Source organism: Diadema setosum, chromosome 20 (assembly GCF_964275005.1).
Source record: "Diadema setosum chromosome 20, eeDiaSeto1, whole genome shotgun sequence".
NCBI classification, from domain to species: Eukaryota; Metazoa; Echinodermata; class Echinoidea; order Diadematoida; family Diadematidae; genus Diadema; species Diadema setosum.
The window spans coordinates 14,792,701-14,819,444 of NC_092704.1; the positions used below are offsets into that span (position 1 = coordinate 14,792,701).

General features: G+C 39.5%; 2 protein-coding genes across 3 annotated transcripts in view; one reads left to right on the top strand and one right to left on the bottom strand.

The window, feature by feature from the left end:
* Positions 1–26,744, bottom strand: part of LOC140243849 (growth factor receptor-bound protein 14-like) — a 104,416-nt gene that overhangs the window by 51,465 nt on the left and 26,207 nt on the right. The window contains exon 1 of one of the 2 annotated variants that reach the window (XM_072323521.1): positions 14,285–14,397. The exons of the other annotated variant lie outside the window; for it this stretch is intronic. The gene's annotated coding sequence lies outside the window, so the exon portion shown is untranslated. Of the gene's footprint in view, positions 1–14,284; positions 14,398–26,744 lie in introns of those variants that run through there. 2 annotated transcript variants of the gene reach the window in all.
* On the top strand, positions 19,819–23,057 carry LOC140243452 (uncharacterized). Its single transcript, XM_072323129.1, has 3 exons — positions 19,819–21,917; positions 22,461–22,539; positions 22,818–23,057. The coding sequence occupies exons 1-3, from the start codon at positions 19,819–19,821 to the stop codon at positions 23,055–23,057; spliced, it is 2,418 nt and encodes an 805-aa protein (XP_072179230.1).

Consider the following 26,744-nt stretch of genomic DNA (forward strand, 5'->3'; position numbering starts at 1 on the left):
TACTGGGAGCCAACAAAGGTGAAATTATATAAGGATCAGTCCACAAACATTCAAGACTTAATAGATATTATTTTCAACAATGATAGGAAAGCTTGTCCAAGGCTTGCCTGATACAGCAACAGCTAATGTGTGCAAACTGGATTCCATGTACTGCAATGTACATACCTTCAGTATCAGTAGAGTAATTGGTTAGCTCATTACTAGGTATCCTTGAGGGAAAAAAAGTCCGCACCTTTGAGAATATTAAGGTAACTGACTTGTTGCTTGCGAATATGATAATAATCAAAGAATGATAATATGATGTACAGTGGTATTCTAAAGGTTTTGCGTAGAATTGTGCAACACCTACATATGAACAAACAACTCTGTGCTTCTATTCAACTTTACCTAGGTATTCTCTAAAATGTTATGGATTATTCTATATAGTCATTGCCATGAGCTAGAAATTAACCTGTTGAGAATGAGTCCCAAGTAAAGTCAAGTGTCTATGGGAAATGCATGTTGTAGCAAAATCAGCCTGTCCTCAAAGGAGTAAGAAATGTGGGAACATACTGATCATGCCATATCACAATTCATTCCGTTGTCACAGAATGTAATATATTCAAATTCACAGCATTTCTTTTCATACGCATACTAACAAATCATTAATTCACCTTCTCCCTCCAATTAAGCTCCCAAGGCAGAAATTCACTTAGCACTCATTAGTCGTTGCTATGTAGGGTAAGCATCTGGCTTACTTTGTGGTTGTTAAGGCAATCTTTCCATGACCAAAGCAAGCATAGAATTTGAATACATTACAGAGGTGGTTTATTCCTGGAGCAAATCTAGTCTGGTCATCAAATAAAAAATATTAAAAAAAAACAGAACCTGAGGAGAAAGGGTCACTGACTAGAAAAAAAAAAAATCTTCCTGAATTGTGCTGAAGTCTCTCACATATGCATACAGCAACCTGCACTCAAAATATGAATGGGCCAGCAATATTATGTAAAATTCCATAAATTTATCACTTGCTGCAGCACATGAGACCTATTTTCTGACAAACATCAATATAACATTTGTCAGGATTAAAGCTTAAATTAAAAAACAAACAAAACAAAAACATAAACATGAAATAAAATGATAAAAATAATGATATATCTCTGTCTAATAGAAAATCAATCACAGTCTTGTGATGTATAGGGCTATCTCACAGAGAAAAAAAAAAGAAGGAAAATATGAAAGGAGCAGTGTTTAGAACTTAGAAAATGGAAAAGGTTTAGATGATCACTCTAGCGATTGAGTTGGGGAATAAAAGGACATTCCATTCTTGCAAGGTGGATGAACCCCAAACATTTTTTTTTTTCTGAAAGTGGTACCCAATCAGCAAATTTCCAACATGATGTAAACCAAGTACCACCTGGTCATGTGAACATAAGTGTCACTGTAGAAATTCTCAAAGCTATTTCTGAAATGTATTAAAATTCACTACACCTAATAATGAATGAGACATAATATTCACAAGTTCCCTCCACATAAGTTTCTCTGGCAGGAATTCACTTAGCATTCTTGAGTTGTTGCCCGGTAGGGCAAGCCTCCGGCAAGCTATACGTGGTTGCTACAGCAATATTGTGCTAACAAGGCATGCATAAACTTCAAGTACATTACAAAAATGGTTTATTCATTTCTAACTTAGATATCTGAACACTGGGTGGGTCTTCATGAAAACTTTTTTAAAAAAACAAAAATCCATGCATGAACAAGGTGCATATCCAGAATGTACAGATGAATGCATATTCTTTTCTCAACCAAAGTAACTAAAGCCATTAAAGGGGCATTCCAGATGATTTTCATTATTTCACATCATGAAGTACATAAATCAACAGCTTCATGTATAGATTCATCGATTTATTGTGGTCCTTGAGCAGAGAAACCAATAAACTGAAAATCTTAAACAAATTACACTGAACAGTGTTGATGACATGGAGCCTCACATATTTCAGAAATGTTGCAGTGTAATTCTATTACAATACTGCTTGCTCAACAAGTTCACCTGTGAAGAATTTATGCATACCTTCTTCTTTTGTTCTGCTTCCTTGAGCCGCCAACTCATGCATTCTTATGGTGAGGCTGCCATGTCATCATCCTTGTTCATTGCAATTTGTTGTAGATTTTGAAAACATTCTCATTCCTCATCCTAGTCACTATAAATTCTGAAAGTCTGTACTCAGTTTAAGTGATTTATAGTTGTTCAAATATAAAAGTCTGAAAATCATCCGGAGGTCCCCTTTAATGCATCACCTATGTATTAAGTACCACTTTCTGCCTGGCATTTTCAACTGTTCTTCAAATTAAAAGATTAATCCTCATTTTGGAAAAGTCTGATTCAGAGGTCATTACAAACCCTTGGTAACTGTAAACTGGCTTAAAATTGTGACGTGATCATGTCATCTACATGAGACATACAAGGAACGAAAAGGATGACTTGCAGGCCAATATCACGAAGACCTCGTATTTACCAATATTCTCCCCCACAGGAGCCACTGATGACTTGCTCGATCAACCTGTACCTCATGAGTGCACTTTGCTGTAAATGTACATGGGTCCTAGTTTGCATGCATCAATGGTTGTTGCTATGTCGGGCAACACTTGGTGAAATACAAGATCACTTGATTGTCAGGACATGCATTAAACTTGACTGACTATGTAACTAGTTAACTGATTCTGCAATGGCAAAGTTATATCCCTGAATTGGAGATCAAAAAGTTCCCTATGCCTATTGCAGGATCGAATGACAAAATGCACAAAGCCAGTCAAGCATTGTCATTAGGAGAGGCTTCCTATTATTTCTGACCTTGATATACATCAGACAGTTCTCTCACTGCAGAGGACAGAAAACAGATCTCGCTCAGTTCGAGCAGGCCGACCCATTCTCTACCGTCGATTGTGATGTACACGTATCTCACCTTCCCGTTGACCGAGATGTATTCACAGACTCCGAGACATATTGACCCTTTCTACACATAACATCAGGATGGACAACTATGACTGCTATCATTCTCTAATAACCCATTGAGGACGGTCTGATTTTGCTACAACACACATTTCCCATAGACACCTGTCCGAGTATACTTGGGACTTGTCCTCAACGGGTTAAATACGGTGGCAAATTAGCGAAATCTAAGGTAGATGATAACAGAGGCAAAGTAATGAAAAACCTATCTGGTGGGGAAAAACAAAAATTCATGTTTTTGCATCCTCCACAGATTCACAGAGTGAGAGAGATGAAGACAGGAAACACGCTGCAGCAGGCTGATCGCCATGGCAATCACCAACAGACATATTGGTGCACAGCAAATAGCTTGCAAATCAGAGACGAGACAGAAAAACAGGAAGAGAGGAGAAAAATATTTTGTAATGTTCCCCTCCCAAATCATCAAATCTGCATAGGGTTTTCTCGCAGAAATGCTTTTTCCCCCCTTGTTGGACATGTCTTGTTGTTGTTGTTTTTTTTTTTCATACAATACTTTCAAATCATAAACTAGGTCCATGGTCGGACTTCCAATGTCTATCTACCTAATCTTTTACCCTCACATGCAAATACTGTTAAGGATCAACGTCTGATTCGGTGCATTCACAATGCGCTACGCACATGGCCATTTAGCTGGAAAAGGTGAGCCTTGAGTCAACAGGGTTGCAGGGCCAATGAATGCCTCAACTCTTCAGTCATCCGCTGAAGTGCCATGTCTCAACTGTCAGTCTATGACTTGCTTTCATGCTGTCAATTATCATCCAGATAATATGACAATGTGGTAACGATATACAGTGCGTATCAAAAAAAAGGTAATCCAATTTTGGAGGGCTACTTTTTCATAATTGTCAGCTATGGAGAGGCCAAAGAGGGAGGGAGGATTTCAGGTCGACCCTCTGCCTATTTTAAAACTTGTTGCTACAGCATGAACGCAAATGCAGATTAATGCCCAGATATATAACAAAAGCATATAAATGCTAATGAGAGTGTACATGAAGTTAAACAACGAGGGAGGCAGGGGCATGGAATTGCCAGGCAATTATTCCCCCATTGGAGGGGCATTTTTTTCATTCCATCTGGCACTGCCCAACTAGGCATATGTGCAGGATCGACCCACTTAGCTCCTTGTCCAACGGCGCATGATCAGCAAACGAACCACTCGAGCCTCCGCTTACCCTGGGAATCCTACAGGCAGCCGACTACGTGATAGCAATTTCGAGATAATTTCGGGAGGTACCTTGGACGTGACGATTCCAGGGCAATGAATTGATAGTCACCAGTGCAGTCATATGGCTTCAGACCATATATCCAAGTTCAGTATTAGGGACACGGCCTCCTGTCCTGTCAGCTAAGTAATTGATGAGATGGTAAGTGATACATTCACTAACTCACTGGCATTGCATGTTTACAGATGTGTATGTGAGGGTCCATCTCTCACGCTTTCACACACGTGCAAAATTATGCAAATGCACCTCAGTGGGCAGACTGCCAGACATGCGTCACGAGTAGTGCTGCGTCAAATTCTCTTCTTGTTTTCATTGTAAGACAGTGTTATCTAATGCTCTAAAACTCATTTTATCACAGCAACATGGCGGTCATTCCCTGCGAAGGAAATATCCCATGCTCAGAATGAGTATAAAATAACTACAGATGACATAAACCCCCTCTCGGTTGCCTCATAAGCCTCATTCACATACAAAAGTTATTGGTTTTTGCTTGATATGTAAACATTGATTTTACTTACCACCGTTCAGACACAGCATGCAAAAAAAAAAAAAAAAAAAAAAAAAGAATAATAATACCTGTTACTTGGCTTTGAAAGAAGTGTCCTGAATCTCTGGACTGAACGCGCCAAAACAATGACCTGGGTACCTTAGTGTACGGACCTAGTCTTGTGAGAAGCATTATGGCAAAATTATCAAGAGTTTTAAATAATTGAGCTCAACCAATTATCTTCCGCATCGCGATGCAAATTGCGAGAGTTAACAATTGTGTGTGTGTGTGTGTGTGTGTGTGTGCATGTGTCAACAAATACAAAAGAATCCATGGTTTTGACCCCCCCCCCCAAAAAAAAAAAAATCTAATTTAAAAAAACATTTAATTTTGGGTGTGTGTGAACAGGCCTTGAGTAAAACCACACGTAAAATGGTCTGGCATGATGCTGCTACTACAATGTGTATAAGTAGTGTGATAAAGAGCCAGCAAAGGGGGAGGGGTAGCTGGGGAGAAGAGAGGGCGGGAATGGGGGAGGGTTATTCCACATCGGTGATGGATGTGAGCGAGGAACGTGAGTATGCCCAACACTGCCAGGCCAGGCCCCTGCGCAATGCACACAACACATGGCCGTGTTCCCATGGTGCTCAAATTAAACCATGGAAAGCCTCGTCGACGCTTTAATACCAAGTCAAGGCTCGGGTGATGGGGAGTGATGCACCATGGAGACAAAACTTGGCCAGAGCCACCAAAGGACAAGGACAAACAAGGCATCCCTCCCTTGAAAACGAAAACAAAAACAAGAAAGGCCAGTCTACAAATATGGAATTCCACTTTTTATATTAGATTTGTCAAAAAACACAAACAAACAAACGGACAGTAATGGTATGACTTGTTTTGTAGTCATCCTCTGTACTCCATCCTAAACCTTTACAGGTACACACATCTTTTTAGAGAAAAAAGGGTAAATTGAAACTCCACCTGAATTGTGGTGTTTCTACTTCTATGACAGGAATGATGCACATCAAATAAAGTATCTGCTTGTCTGTTTTCGAAGCTGCTGTGACACTTTTTTTTTTCCTATTTCAATTTTTTGCTCAGGTTCAGTTTTTAAAGCATGGAGAGATTTCCCCAGCATGTTGACACCCAATTGACCATTTCTCCAATGTATTACAATTTATGGATGTTTCTTTTCCCACTGCCTGGTTACAAAGCATTTCATTCACCTGCTCCTTCCAGTTACATTAGTTGATAATGGCAACTTTTGTGAACAAAACATGCATAAAATCTGAATACACTACAAAGCCAATCTATAAGTCACATTCAGACGGGGATCCCTAACCTTGAGGATAGCTATCCTAACTACGAGGATAGGCTCGTAGTTAGGCACCATGTAGACGCACTCGTTGATAGCTTTAGCTACAGATGTGACAGGGTGTTCTAATTGGTCTATACTGACACTGTCCAGCTGACACTGTCTTACTTCACCTTCTCCCAACAGGGCTCATTAATTCACCTGTCTACAAAATGATCAGCTGTGAAAGTTGACCTCTCCTAGTTACCTGCATTTGCACACTGCGCACATACGCAGGATGGGGGGGGGGGGGGGACGAGCTGCAACCTCACGATTTTTCTACCCCAATGAAAATGGTCCTACTACTGCAAACGACACATTCACACAAAGTTCAGTCTTTCCCACAAGACATAAGAACGATCTCTATCTAATACATGTATGTCTCAAAATCACCTGGTAATATTTGATGAATTATGAAAGATCACAGGCAACAAAGTTTCTAAATATATGGCCACGAGAATGATAGTGCAGACATGTCTACCTGGAGCAAAGAAATTCCCTTCCCAGCTATTGGAAATAAGAAGTCACATGCTAACGTCTCCATTAAACTGCCCCATTTTTAAATATTATCAGGTGACACCAAATATTGGGGGCTGTTAGCAGAAACTAAGCAAAAAAGGAACAATTCACATTGCCTCAAAACATTGAGTCAATAATAGATTTTTTTTTTAATGTGTATTAGAGATAATGCGAATGAAACCATAATATCATGGGGAAAGATATGAATGTTGAAATGCTGAATGGCCATTAACCATGATAATAAAAATGCCATCTATAACTGGCATTTTTAGTCAGAGCCACAGTTTCAATTGATCGCCAGCTTCGCTGAAAATGTCCACACATCTCTTAACCTCTTGAAGACTAGTCCTGATTATACTGTAAAGTAAGAAATATTTGCAGCATGAAGTTTTCACAAATTGGAACAGATGGCTTTTTCCGTGGAATGGAATTTTTGCAAATCAACACTGGCATCTAATAAGGGTGCGTTTATCAACTCTTTTTCTCGGCAGAAACAGGTTTTCCAAACGGCTTTCAGGGAATTTTTACGAGATGATAAACGCAAAGCTGTTTTGACTATGGGATTCGGAAAGCCTTTTTGAAAACCGCAAATTTGTGCTTTCTGAAACAGGTTTCGGAAACAGGTTTCCAGAAACCTGTTTCTAGAAGCCCTTTGAAGCGAGATAAACGCAAAGCTGTTTTGAAACGGCTTTGTACTGCAGTTACGAACCATGCTTTCTCCTCGGTCAAAATGCGCAATGCAGCTGCGCAGTGACAAGGCCAGTTTTCGTGTTCGCGATGACTTGATTACTATAACTATACTTGATAACTATTTTGGAAGCCATTTCTAGAGGGCTTTGGAAATGGCTTTTGAAAGCCGTTTCAAACAGGGGAAAGATGATAAATGCAGCATAATGCGTTATAGTATAGACAAGAACTGGTTCTCACAAAACTGGAATGTCAGCAAACATTTCTGGTTTTACAGTTCTCAAGCAGGTGTCTACAGGATAGCAAAATCAGCTCAACCTCAATGGACTAAGAGATGTCACTCGGATGAAAATAAGTCAACATGAAGGAACAGAGAGCTCTTTAACTTGTGATTTATTCACATGTCTGACAAAATGGCAAGATGACAGACCTTTGTGCTTGTGCAAAAACTGATATTTGCATTTTGCTTTGCAGTGCCAACTGCAACCAATAATTACCGTATTCTTGAGGTCTAAATGCTAACCAAAAATTAACGGAATTTGGATTGCGATGCAGACGTCATGCCTACGATCGTCACAGTTTCTCTGTGTATGAATGAGATTCAAACCATTGTAGTTACAATACCTTCACACGTATCAGGTGATGCTCATATTCCATTGCTCTGCACCTCTTGATTTTATTAATAAATTTCCTCAATAAAACAAAATAGCCCTCTTGTAACGCACATCCCACTGACTGAACAGTGTTCATGCCCTCTTATGTCTATGATCTGAAAATACGTCATCATCGTGGACAGTGTTGGCATTGACTAAGCAGATCCGTCCTCCCCCTCCCCCACCCCTCACAGGTGTCATTGATTCACCTGTCTACGTCAGCAACTTGTGCAGTGACCTCACGGGCTACATCATCTTCCTCAAAGGTGTAATCCATTCATAGCATATGGAGTGGTTGAAATCCCGCATCACCGGGCAATAGGAGCATAATGCATTCACATTGGAATTACCATGAATGGTATTAAATACCTGGTACCATGGTAATTTGCTAGCACCATTCTCATAGGTGAAATACAATAGTTGAAGATACTGTGGTAATTCACTTGGTAACATTCTCATTCATGAAATGTTGTGGTATTTCTGGTATGCCCTGCGCTTGCACATATCCCCTGCAGGGAGAATCCTGGATGAGTGTCAGGTCATGCGAGCAATAAACTGCTGTATGATCAGTTGTATTTCTTAACACGATTCACACTCAAATCTCATATGCATATTTCATGCAAAGCTTGAATTACTACCTTGAATACCATGGTATTTGGCAATGTATTTTGTGGTGTATTTCTTGGTTTCTTTGCATTCACATTACAAATTATCATGCAATTAGGGCCTATATAATGCGGTGTTTTATCATCAATGTAAACGCACCTATTGTTATGTCACACCATCTTCCCACCGTTGTTCAGGTCATCTCACCAACGACTCTCACTGATAACCACTCTCACCCACGATAACAGTATGATGAGAAGCTGACAAGACTATACATTCCTCTGTTTACAAAAACAAAACAAAACTGCCTAGTATTAGATTTCATTTGCTCAGAATGGTTATCGATTTTTTAATACAAATGCCAGGTACCACATAACACACATCACTACAGCACAAACATGTCACATTTATAGGTCATACTGCCACACTTCTTCAGTATGCATCCCCAGTGAACTGGAATGTGCCGCAGTCAATTAAAGAATGTGATGAAATGCAGGGATTGTTTTGTTTTGTTATTTTGCACTACCGGTACCTGTGGAAAACAGGGGTAATCTGATTTTGTATTAGCGACATGCTTTCAGAGAAAACAACCATCGTCACAAATGATATCTGAAAATGCTGATGATTTCTACAAAGTTGTTACTTGGTGAAAACAGAAAGTTTTGCACCTGGGGCTTAGAGTGTAGTAAAGTGGTGTTTTCTTCATTGTGGGAGCTTCATTTTCACAGTCTCATCAGCAAGGAATATGGAGGGGCTGTTTGAACACTTAACAATTTGAGTAAAATTATGTTATTTGTGCTTCTTGGAGCTTGTATAATGTATTGAGCCTCATGAATAGCTACAGTACATGGACTGTTTACTGCTGTCATGGCTGGGTTGGAACGGTTGAGGACTGCTCAAAGTTTAAAATCTCGGTCGATGATGTAGATAAAGAGCAAAGAGTGAATCTGGCTAAAATTCTGTCCTAACATAACAAAACTGAATAGGCAAAGTCCTTCAAAACATTCTTGGCTGTATGACTCAAGCTGAATTCATATCAAATCATTGCAGTCTGCTGAAGATTATACACAATTCAAATGAAACAGTGCACACATGAATGAATTGGAAAAGAGGGACTGTCATTCATTAAAACAACAACAAACAAACAAGTGTGTCCCATACTTTTTAATGTTGGTCTTTCACAGGACCTATTATTCTGACTAAATCTTACTTGCAATACAAAGAAGGAGTAATTGCCATCTTGTCAGTTTCAAATTACAGTGACAGGGAAAAAAACAAAACCTGCAGTGGTTATCTCTCCAGGTTTCCCATCAGTACACTCGAGGCTTTTTCCTGCACTCTACTCACATTTCATCAAAGCAACGAAAAAAGGAGAGCAGTAAGCCTCGATTCTAGACTACCCGAGGGTATATGTGCTGGCTGAGCGAATGATTCAAGGAAATCAAGTTGTCATGGAAATTTAGTCATGGCTATCACCTGAAAATTGATTTATCGCACAAAGTGACATTCACCACATCTCCAGACTCAAAGATCTAAAACTACAGGTTGAAAACCATTAAAAAAAGAAAGAAAAAAAAAAGGTGGGGGAGGGGAGGGGGAAATACAAGGTACAGGACATGCAGAAAAAAAAAAGTAAGGAGAAAGAAAAAAGAAAATGCCACCTACCAATCACTAGATTGAAAGACCACCGACCCTGAGATCCGCACCTTTGTCTCACCTGTAGAGGTATTTACTGATAAATCTCCCCCCTAATTCACAGGCCAGAGCATATTTTTACAGGTGTTAACATCAAAGTGACACCTTAAGGGAAACACATTGCAGAGCTGGCCTGGAATTACGATGGTGATCAATCATCAACAGCCCAATGAAAAGATCACTGCACTCCGCAGCAGTCGGCTCAAATTTCTACTAAATTTCTTCTCCGTGTAACTGTTTCTTTCTTCTTTTATTATCATTATCTCTCTTTTTTAGTAAGGGGGGGGGGGGTGGGAAGAAGAGAAGGGGCAATGGAGTTGATAGGAGAAAAAAAAAAAGAAAAGAGTCTGAAAGCTGATTGCTTTGAAGTCCTAGACAGCTATGGTTATGAAGTTTGTGTGCGTCTGTGTGTGTGCACACCTGTGTGTGTGAATTTGATGGCTACCTATGTTCCACCACATTCTAAATAATGTGGGAGAGTCAAATGTATTCTACATTGAGTGGTGCCGTGAAGTACAGAAAAAAATCATAACTCAAGTTATCACAGTCCTATCACAACTTGATTTTCACTTTGTTCAGTTCGTTCAGCATCCAAACCGCATCAATATTTGACGTGATAATGGGGGTAAAATCTAATTGTGAATACTGGCTTGGGGCGTTGTGAAAGTTTGACACAGTTTCCTAATATCAACGGAATACAATTTCAGTGAAAAGCCTTGCGAGACTTTCTTTGGAGTCGGTGTTTCCTTGCATATCCTTCCACAGGTCCGCATCTCCTACGCCATCCCCCTCTTCATCCACCCCATCAATTCACTAGCCCTGCCTTATTTCCCCAGGTGACGAAACACTGACATAGAAATCTAATGAAGTTCACAGACTGGCCGATGCAGACTAATCAATTCACAAGCATGGTGTTTGCTCACCGACTACTAACACAATAGTGAGCATTTTGGACTACAGACTGGGATCGGGGGGAAAAAATGGAAAATTCTCGATCCAATCCATATGACACAGCTTACAATCACTGACCTGAAAATTACGGTCCCTCGGACACAATAGTCTATCATATGCATCCGCCCTCGACAGAACTTGAATCATCGCTAAGATATCTCAAAAGGAGTCTGTATCTGGAGACTAACCCCCAGTAGATGGCATACACCCACCTGACACCAATGAGGAGACAAGATAGCAAGAGCCAAACCACCCTTCTCCCTTTTCTTTTCCACCCTTTCATTTCTGGATCGGCTATAATTACCCCTTCCCTTGTTTCCTTTCAACCCAGGGATAGAGGAGTTTGGGGTTCAAACTGGGGGCGTTGGGTCAGAGGGGAATCAAGTTTTTTGGGGAGGAGGATGCTCAGTAGTGCAATGCACTTTCAAGGCTCCAGTATCAGACGTTGGAGGGATGGATGGAACCCTTTTTTCGGGAATGGTGATTGGGGGATTCGTGACGAAATCCCTCAATATTGTCACCACCTCGCTATCCCCAAGACTTTCCCATCGTAGTAGCTCATTTGCACCCTATATCCCTCTTCATTACTGAGGTTGACAGAACTGGGATCGTATTTTAGTTCCTTCTTCTCATTCTTTTTTCTCCTATTCCTTCTTCCATTTTTTTTTTTTTTTTTTGAATCTCTGCTCTCACTTAGAAGTATCATCACCAAGTTCTCCAGGGGCACAACTTAAGGTGTGATAGACAAATGTGTGACATATTATAGTCTGACTTGTTCAGACATCCCAGCAGCATACCAGGTGCCAAAAAAGAGTGGCAAACTTGCAAGCCCTCGCATAGTGCAATACAACGTGACTCGATCTCATGACAACATATAAATGATGTTGCCAACTCAATGTGATGAGCAAACTGTACGCATCATTTTTAACATCACTGATATTTCAGCTCTTACTCGAAGATGTGTGTTGCTCAGAGAACCTACCCTCCTAATCTTCATCTGAGCCATAAAAGCATCCCAACCAAAGACGCTTAACTAATAAGACACGAAAGTGCGCGCTAATCCTGTACAAAACAAATGGACAGCGCGCGGTCTTCAAGCGTATACGCACATCACCTGAGACGCGCTGCCTTGACGCTTGATAAACAGCAGCAGCGGCTTCAGGGACAGCACGTCTCAGGTGATGTGTCTTTGCCTGAGACGCGCTGTCTTTGAAGATGTTGTTGTTGTTTAGCAAGCGTTTTGATTGTGAGATCATGTTGTTGCCAAATTTTTACCTCCACGAAATAATCCTTCTTACTCTAAAATCTCGTTCTTCAAACAAATCCCCTTAATCGAAAAAAAGCTACAACTATAATTTTTAAATCTTTTTAAGATAATAAAAATACCACTGTCTTTGGAAATGAATGATGTTCCTAGGTGTACTGAGTTTGTACTTAGCTCTCTTTTGTATCGTCATGTAGGGTAGCCATTTTGTGTCCATTGTTATCGCACGCCTTCGTATCTTATCTCTACTATCTTTGATCCCAACTCACAAATGGCGATATTGATGACTAGGCATCTAATGGGACTTCCTTAATTTGCCTCAAAACAATGACTTTTTTTTTTGGGGGGGGGGGCATATTTCTTTCTGTGAGATTTGAAAACTTTCTTGGCTCTGTGTGCATGTAAAAGACAAGCAAACTATGATATTATAACGTATATTGTGCAACCACAATGTATTTTTTTTTTAAATGAAAATAACCTAAAATGGAACATAAACTGATATGAAACTGAAACTAAAGATTTTTACTTTTTCCTTCAATTCTAGCATCAACAGACATATGTATACAATACATGCACATATGAATATGCACACACATTCTCTACTAAACTTTCTCTCACCAACACACCTCAACTTGGTACGATAAAAGTGGACGCTCGCAATTCTGGTGGTGTTTCAGCCGGTGATTCATCACTAATGCTTACACCGAAGTTGCACTGTTGCCCATTCGGCCCAAATGAATTGATTCGGCAGCTTTTACCAGGCCAGAAAGTCTCCAGAAATATCAAATTTGACACACCAATTTATACAGATCAATCACTAACACACTTCTATTCTCTCATGTTCTGCACTTCTCCCCCCCCCCCTTTTTTTTGACCCGCTCTCTTCCCACTATTTTTTTTTATATTTTCCTCCTAAAAAGCCAACAACGCTTTGAAAGAAGCATCATTACATGTATTAACACTTAGCGGATTCAAACACAGCTGCCGAAACTGTCTAATGTTGAACAATGGCATGCACAGAAGTGTGCCATAGTTATTCGCCTGTGCGTGTGCGCATGATCGAGCCTCTATCCCATTTTTTTTTTTTTTACACCCTTGAAGAGAGAAAATTGCGACACAAAACCAAATATAGAAGCAAAATGGAATGCGTGAAAGCAAATCGGAGGCTCAGCAAAGCCCACTAATGGGTGTACCAGGTCTTTCTTGTCGGAATGCCCGAGAGCAGTTACTCCAAGTGGCTGGATATCCAGGGGTTTGATCATTTTGCCAAATATGACCACGCAGGGGCCTGCCTAAGTCATCATCATCGCCCGTGTGATGTGGTAGCCGAATTTTTGCCTGGTAAAATGCAAGATTCTCTGATTTCTTTTTCTCCTGTTTCATGCAAAGGCTTTTAAGAAAGATTTGGTGGGGATGAGGGGATATGAGAAGAATTGTACACACCATTTCATGTTTATTCAGAAGAGTATGCAACAAGTACGGCACTAAACACATTTTCAGTGTGATTCTTTTTGTCGTCAGCAATGGATCTCAGTGGATTTTATTGAATTGATTTATGCAGAAGTTGCTTGAAGCAGCACTTCCACATGCTAATTCATAGATGAGAGGAAAGAAAGACTTTGTGCTGATGCAAACTTAGCATGTTAATTACACCTGCAGACTCAACCATCATTCAGAAAAGGAAAAAAAAAAATTCCTAAGAATTTCTAAAAATGAATCCAACACTTAGTCCAACTTTGTAAAAGTTTGAATTCTAGTAGTCCCGCAAGCCCATTTGTATTAAACTGCGCTCACAAAATAAAAAAATATATTGAGCATTGTGGTGCAGATCTTACCTTACATGAATGCGTATCCTGTTCCTTGAGCTAAAATTGGTCGCAGCGTGTCACACATCTATTCACAACACAATCAAAGCTTGTTGTCCACAAAGTTATCACCTGTCCTCTAGCCAATGCAGCACTTGTGTACATATCATCTGTAAAAGCAAGAAAATGATATGATGCATCATCAGATTTTGATACTCAAGAAAGTCAAACATAAAAACCCAAACAACAGAGTAATCACACAGGGATGATATGCAGAGAGCCGTTATCTCATCAAGGCTGCATTTATCTAACTTGAGAAAGAAAATCACGTTTCAAAATGGATTTGGAACGGTGTTTGCAAACGTGGTTTGAAACACGATTATTGGGGAGCTGCGTTTATCTAACCATCATACAATCACGATTCGAGTGGTGTCACTGCGCAGCTGCTTTGCGCTGTTTGACCCGGGAAGTAAAAGTCAACTGCATACCACCAAACACGTCTCCTCAGTCACACACAAATAATGGGTAGAGAGCACAACCGGAAACAGCTGGGATTTGACCTTAAGAATCTCAGTTATTAAGATATAAACGCGTTTCAAAACGGCATTGTGTTTATGTACTCACAGAATAGCGATCGTGGCCTCAAACGTGTTTCAAGACACCCTTTGAAAGGCGTTTCAAAACGGCGTTTCCAAACGCGTTTGAAAACACAGTTGCGTTTATCTAACCCCTGAATATGCCTCAAATGCGTTTAGGATCCTGATTCTGCCTGAGAAATTTTTTCGATAAATGCAGCCTATGACTAGGATTAATGCACAAATAATTGAAATATCATGCAAAAACCAAATTCCTGCAGAAAATAACTTTCAGTCGTAGCAACAGTTTCTCTCTACTCAGAATCGCAAGATTAACATTTTTTCTTTTTCTGGACAGTATTGTTTAGACAAGCAATGGCATTTAACAAACAAATCTTTCACCAGCGGGATGTACATGTACTGATGTGCAACTGTGGTAGGAAAAGAAGACACCTGTATGCGTACAGGCGAAATGTATCCATCGATATCACAGGGACGGTCAACAGACAGTGAATACGCAGATTTAGAATTTTTTTTTTTTAAAGAATTTATACCGCAATATTCCATAATAAGTCTGAAGAAGAGGTAATCATGCATTCCAAGCACTTTCACTCAGAGGCGTCATTATGTTTGCTTCACTACACAAGACATGTTCCTGTTATTTTTAGTAACACTGAGCCTAAATCTGCCGCTGAAGACCCCCATGGTGTTTGATAATGAGTTCTCCCATCCCTCTTAATGGCTGGATGCAGGCATCAACACCGCGTGATGCCCTTCCGTCGAGAAAACAGGGCACGATGTTTTGTTTTGGAGATGCATCACGCACAGAGATAAACTGTTCTCTGTCTGCGCTGGTTTGAATGATAATTTCTGCTGTATTGTTGTTGGGTTTTTTTTCTGGCTTGTTTTCAGATCTTATTTGGAAAGCTAGGTCTGAACAAGTAATGGCTTGGCTTGTAATCAATGGTGTAACATTTCCTTGGGAGGTACCGCCTCTGGCACGTCTCGGGGGTGCAGAGAGGCATAACAAATTATGACAGTGTTGGAGTGAGATTGATCAATGACAAAATTACTCAAACATACCAGTTCATTTGGTAAAGTTAATGAAGCAAAAGAGAAAGGACAATGAGCAAAACGCAACCTATCAGCAATGATCTGAATTCTTTTACTATTTTACATCATGATAAACAAGTGAGACAGGACCGTATAGCCCAGTGTGCAGATGAGGTTATTTGAGGTAGCAAACTGCATTGTAGATGCTAGAATGACATTCACATGGCAAAACACTTAATATTCAGTGCTCATTTTTAGTATAATCTTGCTACCTCAAAACATAAACACCACAAAAGTCACTGTTGCTGTATTAAATACCTTCTGCTCTTCAGTCTACAACATCATCTGTGTTCAAAGCCAGAGAAGTGATATGCAAGTTCTCTTCATTATCACATTATTCATAATATCTAGACATGAACATTGCATGGATATCACGTTTCCGCTCTGCTTTACCAAATTAAAATCCAGCATCACCTATCTCACACTGGCAATTCAGAGTGGTCCTTTTCATTCCCTGCACACCGAGGTACATTTGAAAATCACCAATAGCATTGGTCAGTGAATATGTGCATCAAACCGTACGCTCATCGGTAATGGTCTACTCCAGTCAAGATTCATCAGCAGTGTATAGTTTACAGAGATCAGTGGAAAAGCTGTACACAATTTGTCACAGGATTCTCAAATGGCACATTCCATGAAGTTGGGTCACCCCGTAAGTGTGCTATTATGTGTATCTTATTTGTATTATTATCAATAGAATAATTATGAATGAAATTATGAATGGTGTTTTGTTGTTTTATCTTATGATGAGGTTTCAATGTATGTTGGGAGGAATGATCCCTGAATCACACACACAAAAATATAATCTTTTAAGTGATGGTGTCCATTGCTGTTTTTTGATGATCAAGTGTGACATAAAATGATCTTGAATTTAGGAGTAATTTTCTTGTTTAAAATAAAACAATCTCACATCAAAATTATATTCACATTTCTCACTATGAACATACTTTATCAACTGAAATAGGAATCACTATCACAGCCCTACGCATCAGTTTAAAACACACTCTGCAAATCTACGTTCACGACGCTACGCCCGTGTCTTACGCAAAAAGCACATGTAGCGTCGTTATTTTTAGATGTTTATGATGGTCTACAGCATTAATGTCTCTATTAAAAATGAAAACTCGATAACAAAACATGAGAGAGTTGTCTCGTGAAAGCATGGATATAAAGAAGTATAAATTACATCAGTTAAAATTCAAAATAAATATGAAAATGTAGCGGCATTATTTACGCCGTGTCGGCGTCTTCAAACGTAGCGTCGTATCAGTTTTTGCTCGGAACGAACAGCTCAACTCGGAAGATATAAATCCCCAGCCTCACAAGTTACTTCCGGGTGTCGAACTCCTTGCATGGAAGTTGTTTTCGCGGGCGAACAATGATCGGTGCGTCCGTTGTCAAGCCTACAGTATGCCGTGTCTGAACGTAGCATCGTGTGTTGGAGCAGCGGAAAATATGCCTGGAGCTCAGCGGAGGCGGCCGTCCGAGGAGGTAACGTGTATATTCGATGATTTATCGTGCATCATCCAGAAACTGTTTTGTTTCACGTCAATTTTAGGAACTATATCTTGGTAAAACTGATAAATGTTACTGTTGTTAGGCTGAACGACGTTACATAGACGCAGAAGATCACAGTGTCTCGCGTAATATCGTGAACTCTTACATAACTGCAACCAGCAGCCCAATACGCATAGCGTAATGGGGCTGCGGACTGTAGCATTCAAGATCATGACTGCGTAGTATCGCGGACAATAAAATCAACTTAGAATCGAAAAATTTCTTCAAGTTGAAGACTCATTAGTGAAGTTGAAGTATTGAAAACAGGGTTCGTGCAATGTTTGGTTCTGTCAATAGTCCCTTTCTGTTGGAATTGATGACTTAATGTGACTCGGTCGAGAGATACCTGGGAGAGTTACACTGAATTGACGGCCAGCGCAAGCGCACATATAGACATCTTATCCAGTCAATGGATTTGAAATTTGTGCGCATGCGCTGGCCGTCAATTCAGTGTGGCTCTCCCGGGTTTCTCTCGACCGAGTCACATTAAGTCGTCAATTCGAACGGAAAGGGACTATTGACAGAAGCAAACGTTACACGAACCCTGTTGTCAATACTTCAACTTCACTGACAAGTCTTCAAATTGAATAATTTTATCAATTTGAAATTGATATTTGTCCTCGATACTATCTAGTCACGACCCTGAATGCTACAGTCCACAGCCCCATTAAGGCTATGCGTATGGGGCTGGTTGCAGTAACTCGTACATAAATGTACACGAAGTGAACATGTTTGACTGAGTGATTCGTGATCGTGATACGGTGTATGTTTTCGTAGACTTGACAAAATCGCGGAAAGATTGTCAAACCTTAGGGTTAGAAATGTAGTTTCCTTCAAATTATGAATACTTCAGAGGAAATTTCTAATGTGTTTTCGTAAATTTTATATCATACTACGAATAAATCCATAACTAAAGTAAAGAGGTCTAACCTTGTTCTGGGGCAATTTCAACTCGAACTTGCTTTATCAAAAAATTAAAAATAGCAAAAATAAGCCACTGCACTCAGCTAACAGTGTCGGGTCGACGTCATTGAGGATGAATTGTGAATGCCAAATTAGAATCAACATGTTTTATTGCACTGTCAGTTAAAATGAATAAATTGGCACATAAAATAACATTGTCATTTTTCCACGTAATAGTCCCACCTACTCATACTGGTGATGTGTGATGAACATAGACATCCCCCTCCCCCGCGGGAAGTGACCGGTGATGTGATCATGACAATTTAACAGGGCAGGGCCAGCCACCTGCGTAGCTATACGGGGGGGGGGGGGGGGGGGGGGGGGGGGGGGGGGCAGGAAATTTCCCTTTGGCCTTTGCTTATGGCCATGGCATGGGCATAATAAGCAAAATTATTTTGAAAGGTTTTCAGATTTACGAAAACTTTTTCGTGCTTGTTATGGCAAGAGAAAAAATAAAGTCCATGAGGTTTGTTTTAATGAAAAGAAGAATATGGGTTATAGGCCTAATAATTTGGATATCATCCCGTTGCATAACATTTTCGTTTGAACAGCAGTCCTATATACCCAATTCTCATCAAGAGGGTAAAAATAATATGTATTTAAATTTCTGGTTTATCTTAACCACAAATTTTATACAGTACATTCGCTTTATAACAAACTCCTTGAGTGCAGTGAAATTAATGTGTTATACCGAAATTTGGTATATTTTGTAAAAGCAATAAAACGCACACTAAAATTGTACCGGTACTTTGGGACCGAGACAATTACTTTGTCATTCAGATTTTGTCATATCTGTGTATCATAGGGTTTATTTTTGTCATAATTTTTTTTTTTACCACAGGTCTAAGCATGAAGACAGCCGAAAAGAAAAGTCCCTTTGTAATGAGACTAAGAGGTTTTCGTGAAGAAAATGATCATGCTCAGGAAGAAGTTACCTCGTCACAGAAAAAGACATGGAGGAAACAAATGGCACAAAAGTATCCACAACGATACAAGAACATAAAACAATGTGAGGCCTTGACAGCACAACTAAGGAGGATGAAGAAAATGGAAGATCTAAAAAAACCAGAAAATAAAGATGCACTGGAAGCACACAGGGAAAAAAATGCTAGACGAATGAGGCAATACAGAGCAAAGAAGAAGGAAGAAAAAAACAAAGACAAATCGGTTCGTTGCAGGACAAGAGCTGATCAGGATGCCTTAACACAAAAAAGAAAGAAATGGGCTGAGCAAAAAAGAAAGGAGAGAGCCAAACTAACAAGACGTGAGAGAAAAAAAATCAACAGGAAAAGAAGGGAACAAGCAGCGCTAGACAGAGCAAGACGTTCCACAAGTTTGCTAGAGAAAGAATTACGAATGAGACAGAGAGAGGAGAAAATCAGAGAGAAAGAAGTTGAATTACAGGCACAGCAGGAAGAAGCAATGAAAAGACAGCAAGAAAAGGAAGAATATTTAAGAAGAGAGTGGGCAAGATTAGAAGCGGAAGGTTCCAGATCATCTGGTGCTCGTAGGCAGAGCCTTTTGAGGGCAAGATTGGCATTATCAAAAGAACCTGGTATATTTGCAGATACAGTGTCAGATCTAATTGACAAGTCCTCTCCGATGAAGAAGGAACTCCTGAAAAAAAAGGGCATAACTAGTACCAGCAGTGTTTCTGCGATCTTGATGAAGAACACCTCACAGACTTTGAGCACAGATCGAAAATCTCGCAAGAAAGAAATCCTGAAGCGTAAGAATACCATTGCAAAGGCCTTACTCATTACTAAGAAGTACGGCATGCAAAAAAAAATGTGCAGAACATTCCACATCACACCTAAGCTTCTGAAAATGCAGCCCAAGCAACCTCATAAGCATCGAATTTCAGATGCCATCATCAAGAAAGTGCATTCTTTCTACGAAGAAAATGCAACGGTGCTCCCTGACAAGAAATTGATCAGTAAAAAGACTCTCAAACCTGTTGGATTCCTCACACTGCCATTGCAAAAACTACATGCAAAGTTTTTGAAGATGCACCCAAACACCTGCCTGGGCTTCTCGAAATTTTCATCACTAAGACCATCACACATCAAGCTTCGTGGTGCTATGAAATATCGGGCTTGCCTGTGTGAATACTGCACGAATGTGCAATTAAAACTGGATGCTCTGAAGCATATCGCTCTGAAGAATCACTTGGTGTCTCCATTTCAAGATGTCCACTCGTTTGTTGATGTCACAATGTGCCCTAAACCCACAGGTATGAAACATCATAATCTGGAATGCACTAACAGGAAGTGCAAAGAATGTGGAGTGAAAAAGATTGGTGATCATCCAGTCATCAAAGAGTTGGTCGCCAAACAGACTACACCAGTCAACTGGAAGAGATGGACAAGAATATCCACAGAGACCAATGGCAAGAAGACTTCAAAGATGGTTCTAAAAGCCCAAGATGGAATACTTGCTGAACTTGTAAGTGAGCTGGTAACTGAGGCTGAAAGTCTTGCCATACATCTCTTTACTGCATCGTGGCAGTCGTCACAGTTTCGTGGTCTCACCAAAAATCCACCACCAGGTTGGTGCATGATGACATTTGATTTCGCCGAGAACTTTTCCTGCAGATATCAGGATGAAGTCCAAAGTGTTTACTGGGGATATGAGGCTGCAACTTTGCATCCAATCATCGCAGTTTATCTTTGTCCAAAGTGCGGAGATCCCAAGACGCATTCGCTTGTGATGATCTCAAATGACAAAACTCATGATTATCATGCGGTACGCACTTTTACAACCATTGCCATCGACCACCTGAAGAAGACACTGGGTCCCGAAGCCATCACCCAAGTTGTTAGATTTTCCGACGGATGTGGGATACAATACAAATCAAAAGGCCCATTCCTCGATCTGTCATATGCCAAATCCGACTATGGAGTGGAGTTCCGCCACGAATACTACGGCTCACGTCATGGCAAGGGTCCGAGTGACGGTGAGAGTGGGACAATCAAGAGGCAAGCTACTGATGCAGTGTTGTCGAGGACAGCTGTAATAAGTGATGCACATGACTTCTTCACATTCGTGAGAGACAACCTTACTCAAACAGGGGAAGAAGAAACCAATGGCTGCGAGCACTTCGAACGAACAGCATTTTGGGTACCCAACATTGACAGAAGCACAAACAGACATCCAACTAAAACAGTACCTGGAACCCGGCAGTTGCATAGCATCATATCGGTTCAACCAAATGTGATTGCAGCGTGTAACTTGTCTTGCTTCTGCCCATCTTGTCGCAGCGGTGGACACGAAACTTGCTACAATTCACTGTATGTCAACCCACACAAGAAAATCTCTCTTGTAGCAGGCCAGAATTTCGAAGAGCCTTCAACAGACACAGGCCAGAGAAGCCTTCAGGAGACAGCTCATCCAGAGACGGTTGATCCAGGCACAGGTCTCCCTGAAAAAAGCCATCTAGAAACAATACAAGAAAGGTAGGCCTATGGTTAATTCATGTATATTTCCAGTCGTTAGTTAAAGATACCAATTCATCTTTACAGTTTCATCATCGTCATCACAATCATTTGAAGTCAATTTTTTCCACTCTGGGGGTTGTGCAGTTCACTTCCTGATGGCTCTCGTCTACATTGTCCTGCCAGTCAATGTCGGTAATATTACATGCCCTTCTGACTCTTGGGGTTGTTTTCTCCATGTATTGCGGTATCTCCCATGTAAATATCTTCAAACAACTGGGATATTCAATACTCTCTGGAACCAGTGGGTCTCTTCTCTCCAAGCCACATGTCAATACCATCTCAGTCCCCTCGTCCTCATCACCTGGCATTATAAAGTGAAATTTGTAATGTATGCAGAAATGGAGATCTGAAGTTGGTAATGGCAAAAACATAGTAAAAATTTACACACTTTCAAATGACAAGGAAAACAATATATTTGGTTTCTAAACTCTAGTGTTGGTTTTCAAATTACTTACCGGTATATATGATTTTGAAAGAACTTCTTCCAATCCATGCTTGCAGGACTATCACACCTGGGCAATTTGTAGCAGTCAAGTTCTCCAAGGCTCGTGGGCAGGAACTGGTGGTGTATATGGCTATTGTAAGTATCTTCTTTTGATAAACCTAAAAGTCTTAAGGTGAATGGTATACTAGTAGTTTTTATGTGCCATGACAAGTGTGAGCTAGAAATACATATGTTTTTTTTTACTCCTTCAAATTTGTATTTGAGAAAAACGGCATGAAAGTAGTGAACTAACTACGGGGGAATTATGGGAACACACAGTATATCTTTGTCATTAATGCGTACCCCCCCCCCCTTCCAAAAAAAAAAAAAAACAACCTTAAATTATTTTCCGGAAAAATTATCTTTTGTTACAGGTGTTGGATTCTACTGGAAACGACGTAGTATTGAAGTTCATGGAGCAGAAAGCCACTGACCCATCCGTGTTTGCATGGCCCAGGGTAGAGAGGTCGTATACACACCCGATCCATGACATTGTAGGAGTATTGAGTCCTCCTGAGGTACTCATAGTACAGCGATCAGTCATGTATGAGTTCTCGGAGGATGAGCTGGCCAGGATTAGGAGCAATTTGCCAGGAAGTGTAATATTCAAATAAACTGAACATCTCAGAATAGTTTGGAAACAAGTTCAATTGACAATATCTTCATTACAATCTCCCATTTCAGCTTTGCTTACCACTGATGCATAATTATTTCCATGTTGAGAAGTATTGCATTTGGAATCTTTGCTGTTTTTAAGAGTATTTGATCATTAAAGTTTGATCATTAAAGTTCATGCTTGTCCATTAACTGAAAAATTGTAGTCGTGCTGTGCAGTCATGACTGCTGGCAAATTAGTACCTCGGGTCTCTTGGAAGAAAAACTGGCAGGGATTTGAAACCATGAACACCATAGATAATGATGCCATAAAATAGATCGAGTTAATGCAGTTCATTATTTTCTGCCATGCAGTAATAACATTGGCATACTGTGTACCAGAAGAGTTGTGTTTAAAAGAACTTGAATTAAAGTAAATGTTTTACACATTGTCCATCGACTGAAATGTTCATGTGTTTTCACCTAAAATGTATTGTACCTGTACAATAATATTTAGATGACAAGTTTTCCAGAAGGCTTGTTTTTAGGTTTCAGAATGTACACTTAATTATAATTCAGAATAGCATTTGTGAATTAACTTTTATTTAAGTTACTGAATTCTGAAATGTCAATTGATGCATAAAATGCATTTTGATTGTTGTTCCAAGTGTTAAAACGCACAAATTTACTCGATCTAGATTGTGAATTGCCAGTATTCAGTATTGTTGTTTTGGTCTTTATTTTCTGCATAGCAGAGTGTAGAAGAATTTTATGCAGAAATGAAATTGTCACGGATGCAGCTCATTATTCCAGAAGTTTGAATACATTGTAGTCTTGATTGTTCCATATTGGGCAATTGTTAAAAACAAAAATGAAAGTGTTAAAGACAAAATTTCAGTCTTAATCTAGATTGTAAATTTTCAGAAGACAGTATTATTGTTTGGCCTTTCTATTCTGTATAGCAGGGTGTAGAATTTTATGCAGAAGTTTAAATACTCTTAACTGTTCAATGATTTTATTCTAACAACTTCCTCTCCACGATAAATCTTCTGTCATTAAGAACATGACTGATCACTATGTGCAGATCATAAATGTTTTCAATATTGTAATATCATGTACTTATTCCAAAGGAACAAGCAAACAGGCATTGAAGAGATTGGTTTTGATGTTGGTTAGTTCAGTTATAAAAGTGTGTTCTATTTTCACCACTTTCACTGCAGGTGATGTTTTGGTGTCTCATTCCTCAGCATCGCTGTCATATTTCATGCTGTTGTCTCCTCCATCTCTATCATTATCAGTGTCATCACCATCATCGTCATCGTTACCACTTTGCCCCTTTCCTTCATGTTTCCTCTTCCAGCAGATCTTGTTTGATTTCTTTCATCATTTGTGACCCCAAGATTTGCCTGTCACGAGTGGTACTCTTATCATCATCTTCATTTTCATTATCATAATCTTCATCATGACCATCACTAACTTCATCATTTCCGTCTTCATCCTCTTCTCCATAGTCACTAATTCTCAAAAACATTTCATCAGCATCATCGTCATCACTATCACCATCATCATCGACATCATCATTATCTTCATTATCTCCATCATCTACTGAAATGCTGTCATCACCATTGCTTTCATTGTGGACATCAGCAGTGTCATTATCCTCGTCATTATCAAGGTCATCATTCTCATCATCACCATTTTCACCATGGCAATCCTCATCGTCGTCACTGTTCTCTCCGAAAATTTTGATATCAGGGGAGCTGTGGGTACTATGAGAAGTTGTTGAATCTTTGCCATTTGAACAAGCAGACTTCATTGCAACCGACATATCATCTCTAATTCCAGTTGATGATTCACCTGCACAGCTTCTGTCATCAAGACAAGAGTCATCTTCATCGTCAGTCTTATTGGCTGAGATATTGGTACTGAGCTCTGCCTCCTCCTCCGTGTCTGTATCACAGCTATCATCTTCGCTGTCCTCATCTTGGATGCTGCTGGTGAAGTCATCCTCGGCACCGTCAGATCTTTTCTGGGGATGTTTGGAGACGTTTTGTCTTTTTTGACTACCACCTTGCAATCTTGCTTACTCTTCTTTCTCTACAGTCTTTTTGCTTTTAATTTCTGCTTTGGTGTCCTGGCTATTCCTGCCAAAGATGTGCTTGTTTTGCTGGTTGGAGAAGTTTGAACTTGAGGAAGGGTTGGCTCATCCAAACCTCTGCTTACCAGTGGAAGAATGAAGTTGGCGAGCAGATTACCTCTAGGGGCCTTGTTCTTGAGGATAAGTGGCAGTAGCCAGTGGAGTTTTGCAAAGTTCGTCCAACATGAGATGTTCATTACTCTGTAATTCTTATGGTTCAATTGAACACAAAGACTCATGAACACAGTTTACTTGTTTTCATAAATACTTCAATAATAAATTCATTGCACATAATTAAGTGCATGTATCATAGACAACACAGAAAAAGATATTGAACGAAATGGTCTTTGTTAACAATTTAACAATTTAATAATGTTGTTTGAAATTGTCAAACTTTAATAGATCATTATGAAATTTACAAATATACTTTGCATTTTTAACCTGTGCCAAATTTGTGCTTTTTACAAGTTTGTACATATTTTGCAGTTGTAAAAAGTAATATACACGTGTACATGTTGTAATACAATAAGAGCACAATACATTACAGAATTTCATGCATTCAATATGAGCTTGATCAGATAAGTGTATACTGCCAAAGTTTGGAATCAAAAATCCTCCATCTGTGGCAATGAATGAACTGGATTCTATTTCCAAAGCAACCATGGTTACCAAAGTATGATTAACTTTCATTTTGCATGAACTTATTACTAGCTTATTTTCATAGGCTTCTGTATTTCTAAATGTCTGCAATGTTAAATCTGTGATTCACCAATCAGACTACGTAGTACAATGTGCAATCAAGAAATACTGGGGTACAAGGCACATGATGCTAACGTGTACTAGTACTAGTCTTGTGTATTTTCAATTCAAACTGTTCCTGTAAATTTGGGGGAAATAGTCAGAAATGATGAAAACAGATGCATGTTATCTGTTATTTTCATTCCAATACACTCATATAGACTAATCAAGACACCATTTACGTAAACTCACTATGCTACACAGACACGTCGTGTCCGTGTAGCATAGTTAATGCATTTTGGTATGTAAACCAGGGGGAAATGGAGACAACTGCAGCTGCAATGTTTTACCTAGCATATTGCTTGCCTGTGTATAGTTTAAATGTGCTGTTAATTATTTCTTCTCATTTGAAATTGTTATTGTATTGACAACTCTATGAATTAATACATGTACAAGATTTGCTCAATATCCTGTGACGCTCAGAAGTTTTGCTTCAAGCAAAAGGTATCATTTTTAAACTGTTCTTGTCAATTTAGGGGGGAAAAGTATCAGAAATGGTGAAAAAGATGTATCTCATTTGTTATTTTTATTCTGATACACCCAAATTAGAATGATAATATGTACAACTAGGCTTAATCAAGACACCATAGACTTAAACTCACTACGCTACACAGACACGTCGTGTCTGTGTAGCGTAGTTAATACATTTTGGAACACAAACCAAGGAAAAATGGAGATAATTGCGACTGAAATGTTTTACCTAGCATAATGCTTGCCCTTTTATATTTCATCAGTGATGTTAATTATTTCTTGTCACTTAAAATTGTTAATG

Bases quoted from the DNA above. Each gene is read 5' to 3' on its own strand.
- LOC140243452 (XM_072323129.1), top strand. From the start codon at position 19,819: ATGAGACAGAGAGAGGAGAAAATCAGAGAGAAAGAAGTTGAATTACAG. The intron at 21,918-22,460 runs GTAGGCCTATGG...CCATGCTTGCAG, and splicing joins CTAGAAACAATACAAGAAAG to GACTATCACACCTGGGCAAT. The intron at 22,540-22,817 runs GTAAGTATCTTC...CTTTTGTTACAG, and splicing joins TGGTGGTGTATATGGCTATT to GTGTTGGATTCTACTGGAAA.